Source organism: Mus pahari, chromosome 16 (assembly GCF_900095145.1).
Source record: "Mus pahari chromosome 16, PAHARI_EIJ_v1.1, whole genome shotgun sequence".
Classification (NCBI taxonomy): domain Eukaryota; kingdom Metazoa; phylum Chordata; class Mammalia; order Rodentia; family Muridae; genus Mus; species Mus pahari.
The window spans coordinates 62,473,006-62,478,226 of record NC_034605.1 but is presented as its reverse complement, the minus strand read 5'-3'; the positions used below and the strand labels follow the sequence as shown (position 1 = coordinate 62,478,226).

At 44.7% G+C, this 5,221-nt stretch overlaps 1 protein-coding gene across 7 annotated transcripts in view; it reads left to right on the top strand.

Annotated features, from left to right (window-relative positions):
* The window catches only part of Tut7 (terminal uridylyl transferase 7), a 54,248-nt gene that overhangs the window by 31,926 nt on the left and 17,101 nt on the right, over positions 1 to 5,221 (top strand). For all 7 annotated transcript variants that reach the window (XM_029547325.1, XM_029547326.1, XM_021215408.2 and 4 more), the window contains exons 18-22: positions 780 to 883; positions 2,799 to 2,888; positions 3,216 to 3,329; positions 3,509 to 3,586; positions 4,137 to 4,314. In XM_029547325.1, coding sequence (XP_029403185.1) covers positions 780 to 883; positions 2,799 to 2,888; positions 3,216 to 3,329; positions 3,509 to 3,586; positions 4,137 to 4,314 — 564 coding nt within the window. The remainder of the gene's footprint in view (positions 1 to 779; positions 884 to 2,798; positions 2,889 to 3,215; positions 3,330 to 3,508; positions 3,587 to 4,136; positions 4,315 to 5,221) is intronic.

The window sequence follows — 5,221 nt, the reverse complement described above, 5'->3', positions numbered from 1 at the left end:
CTGGTGGTCCTTGATTCTCCTGCCTCCATCCCTGTTTCTGGCCTGCTGGTGGTCCTTGATTCTCCTGCCTCCATCCCTGTTTCTGGCCTGCTGGTAGTCCTTTATTCTCCTGCCTCCATCCCTGTTTCTGGCCTACTGTTGGTCCTTGATTCTCCAGTGCTTCTGCCCTCACTGGCTTCTTTGTCTTTAAGGATAAGTCCTGTTTCTCTCCTGTTCCCCTCGCGTCCATTCTCTAGCGTACAGTGTCATGGAAGGGCCCTCAAGCCTTCTTGTTCAATTTTCCTTGACTTGTAAACGGCCTCCACCTCCACTGTTTCCGCATGTTCCTTTTCAGTGTAGCTCAGGCAGTCTTCTTATCTGCAAAGTTAATTCCTTCCTTTTCCATCCATTGCTTCTAGCTCTGTGGTGACTACTGTGTCAGGCATTGAGATGATGCTCCATGGGCTGTCAGTCAGACGGACAGGGTAGGGAACTCATGCATGCAAGCTCCAGTAATTCCTGTGTGGACTTGGACCCCCTGCCTACACACTTGCGTGTTCTCATTAAGCAGTTGGTTTGTGGAGGACAGTGGACTTCTTGGTTCTGGTAACTCAGGTATCCGTGTGTATAGGAGATACCTACTTTGACAGGGTCTTCCTAGTTACTCACTAACAATTGTTTGCTTAGTTGTAATTAATACAACTAGGCAGCTGAAGTTAGGTCTTGTTTCCCACGGAGCATTTGCATGAGAACCATTCCTACCAAGTTGTGTTTAATCATGCATCTTTCTTCCTTCTTAGGGTTGAGGAATATCCTTCCTATCACAACAGCCAAGGTGCCCATCGTGAAGTTCTTCCATCTAAGAAGTGGTCTGGAGGTGGACATCAGCTTGTATAACACACTGGTAAGATTTCCTAGGACTGGGCCAGCCTGTCTTTCATTCATCTTTTTTATTTTTATTTATTTATTTATTTATTTATTTATTTTTTAAAGATTTATTTATTTATTATATGTAAGTACACTGTAGCTGTCTTCAGACACTCCAGAAGAGGGCATCAGATCTTGTTACGGATGGTTGTGAGCCACCATGTGGTTGCTGGGATTTGAACTCCGGACCTTCGGAAGAGCAGTCGGGTGAAATCTCTCCTGTTTTGGTTCTATGGATTTTTTTTCTTTTTTTCTTGTTTGCTTCCTTCAATCCTTTCTTTCTCCCATCCAGTCTTTTTTTTTGGGGGGGGGGGGGTGGAGTGGGTGGGTGAGCTCATAGTGTCCTTGAGCTGCTGCTTTTCCTGGTTCCACTCTACAAGCAAGTGCTAAGATTACAAGCACATACTACTAGGCATTTTTTTAAGGCTATAAAGAGGAATGAATGTCTCTTTAAATAAGTAAAATAAGTAAATGAGCCACACATAATAGTGATCCCAGCTCTTGGGAGGTAGTGCAGAGGCGTGGATGTCTGTGAGTTGGAGGCTGTCCTGGTCTACAAAATGAGTCCAGAACAGCCAGGGCTATTACACAGAGAAACCCTGTCTCCAAAAACAGAACAAAAAAGTAACTAAGGGCAATGAGACGTTCATTTTGTCTGTCTTATCCCTGTCTTTTTGGTTGCTCAGTTTTAGCCCCAAATGGCTAAGCAGCTCTCTGCTCTTGTTTTATTTACCCTGGGAATTGCCTGAGTGGTTGGTGTGTGCCTTGTAGTGTTCTGAGGCTGGGGCTATGGAGAATTCAGTCGCTGTTCCCATCCACGTGGGCTGAGAGTGTAGTGCAGTGGTAGGTTATTTGCCTAGCATTCCATCCCAGTGCATGCCAAGCCAGTACGTCGGTTGGGTGTGAGATGTGTATGTATGCATGTGAGAGAAAGTGTGTGTATGCATGTGGGAGTGTGTATGTGAGTAAGAGAGTGTGTGAGAGAGAATGTGTGTGCGTGTGTGTGAGTGTGAATGAGTGAGAGAGTGTGAGTATGTGAAAATTTGTATGTGTGAGTGTATGTGTATGCATGTGAGAATGTGTGAGAGTGTGTATGTGTGTATGTGAGTGTGTGTATGTACATATGAGTAAGAGTATGTAAGTGTGTATGTGTGAGAATGTGAGTATGTGTATGCATGTGATTGTGTGTGAGTGTGTGCATGCTTGTGAGAGTGTGTATGTGTATGTGAGTGAGAGAGTGAGAGTGAGTGTGTGCATGTGAGAATATGTGTGTATGTACACATGACTAAGAGAAAGTGTGTATGTGTGTGTCCACACACACTCGTGCACTTGTGAAGATTCACTTCAGATTGAGTCAGAGCGTGTCTGCTTGACTTGAACCTGCCTGTAATTTGGTGTGGGTGCTGGGTTCTTTCTTTTGGCCTCACACCTGGCTGCTCCGAGGCCCGATGGGACCTGGGGGCATTTCACACAAATGATGCTGCGGTGAAAGGGAGAGAGAGTCTTACATCTACTTAAAGAAAACTTACTTTATTTTACTCTGTTTTATCTTATTCCATTTGGTTTCACTGTCTTGGTTTTTGAGACAGGACCTCTTATGGTGACAGTGATCTTAAACTTCTCATCCTTCCACCTCCATCTACAAAGTGCTAGGATGACAGACCTATGTCATCATACCTAGTAGCATGCTTGTTTATTTTAATGGCTTTTTTTTTTTTTACTATTCAGACTAAAGATTTATTCATGAAATCAGAAGTTACATGTATGTGTCATTATCTCTTAGATTAACACAGCTTATCTCAGGAAGAAAAAAGCAGTCTCTAAACTGTCCTACAGTGTGAGCCTTTCCAGGTCACAGGGTTTGCCTCATGGCCTTTTCTCCCTTTCAACAGGCGCTTCATAACACAAGGCTCTTGTCTGCATACTCAGCCATTGACCCCAGAGTGAAGTATCTGTGCTACACCATGAAAGTGTTCACAAAGGTAGGTACATTGATGCATGTGGTTTATCTGGAAATTGCTGTATAGACCAGGCTGGCCTCAAACTCAGAGACTGTCCTGCCTCTGCCTCCCAAGTGTATGCACCACCGTGACTGACCTTAGTGTGTTAACTTTTCATGATGCTCCTGCTGTGACTGACAATCACATCGTTGTTGAATTCAGTTTGATTCAGGATGGGGTGGTTGCTTTTGTTGACATATTTTCATTTTTTAAGATGTGATTTTTCATATTAGTTTCTCAATGAAGTGGTGGTGACGGGGTGACTGCAAGCTGAGTAGAAATGCCCTTCAGAGTGCTCTCTCCCTCTAGATGTGTGACATCGGTGACGCATCCAGAGGCAGCTTGTCATCCTATGCTTACACTCTTATGGTGCTATACTTCCTCCAGCAAAGGTCTCCACCTGTCATCCCCGTGCTTCAAGAGGTAGGTGCCCACGGGAGATGGTGGATGCCCACGGGAGATGGTGGGCTGGGTCTGAGTCAGCCTCTACTTCTGCTACTATGTTACTGGCCAGTACTGACATCTTGTAACTTTTCCTGGACATTTTGGTATCAACATTTTAATTTTTCATTCTATAATAATACTTTTAAAATTAATTTCAGATATACAAAGGTGAAAAGAAACCAGAAATACTTGTTGATGGCTGGAATATTTACTTTTTCGATCAAATAAATGAACTGGTGCGTATTTTAAGAGTAAAGATTTTCCCAACCCTTGGCTAAAAGTCGTCCTATTCTGTGCTGTAGAGGTGTCTGTTGTGACCATGAGGACTGGCATTCACAGGTGTTCCATGTCAGTTGGTCCAGTCCCTAAGCTAGGTATGTTCCAGGCGCTGTACCAGGGTTTCCTCACTGTCAGCTGGCTCTTGGTAGTAACTATTCCAAGGATGGATTTTTGTTGTTTGGTTCTTGTCACACTGACTGTGTACATTATGTACTGAGTTGAGTGCTGTGGCCCACAGAGCTCTTCAGTTTTCTTCACAGATTCCCCTGCTGTCATGTCCTGAGATACATCATTGAGCATTCTCAGTTGTCTCTACTGCAAGTCACAGAGTAGTATTAGTAGACTCGTGTAAACACTGTTTTAAAACGTGGAAGAAAACCCATACAACTCTGTTTTGTGTGTATAAGCCAACCGACTGGTCCGCGTCTCCTGCTGAGGTGCGCGTGCATGCTGCTGCTAACACTTTATAATGGCTAGAGTGACACCCTTGTTCCCTTGCGTCTATAGCCCACTTGTTGGCCAGATTACGGAAAGAATACAGAATCTGTTGGGCAGCTGTGGTTGGGACTTCTACGCTTCTACACTGAGGAGTTTGACTTTAAGGAACACGTAATCAGCATCAGAAGAAAAAGTCTGCTTACAACTTTTAAGAAACAGTGGACCTCAAAATACATCGTTATTGAAGGTACGAATAAAGTCAAATTAGAAGTGAAGTGTTGGCCTGCCATGTGTGAGGGTGATGTGCAGAGCCTTTTGAGCATCGAGTGTGACCTGTGAACCCCCCGGCTGTTCCCCCAACAGTCACATGTTTGCAGTACAGCAGCCCTGCTGTGGCCACACCACCCTAAAGGTTCATTTTAAGTGCTGCCAGGCGGGACCTTTCATGAGTCCACAGTCTTCACTGAGGAGAATAAACTCTGCTGTTGGGCCATGGGAGAAGCACACAGCATGAGGCGGCAACTGCAGGACAGTTGGGGGGGAGGGGTAACGCCTGCAGCGAGTGGGCTTTCTAGTTTAACTCTGCCATGTACGTTTTCTTTTTGATCATGCTAAGTGCATAAAGTACTCAGTACTAAATGTGTAAAGTTTAGTGTGTAGTTCCACAGCTCCAGGTTTGAACGCCTGTTCCAGATGCTCAGGGACTCATAGAGTTGTGTAGACTTTGGGTCTAGTTAATTCTAGTGGGTGATAGTTTTATAAGAAAGTTTAAAACTAAAATAAAAATGTCTTTATTGAAGGATGGAGAGCGCCACTAGAAGTGGATTCTTCGCCTTTTACATACTGTTGGGAAAAGGACTGTCTGTAATGATCCTCAGTGTTGACCCCAGAGAAAGGCCTTTCCTGCTGGACCCAGTGCCCAAACCTCTGTGTGACTCCAGCACCTGGAAGGCCGAAGCAGTTGAATCAGGTCACCCTACTGAATTCAACAGTTCACTGAAACCATTGCTGTTTATAGTTAGCTGTTCCTTATGGTAGGGATTCCGTTTTTAAGAAGACTAAGCCAGGCAGTGGTGGCGCACGCCTTTAATCCCAGCACTTGGGAGGCAGAGGCAGGCAGATTTCTGAGTTCGAGGCCAGCCTGGTCTACAGAG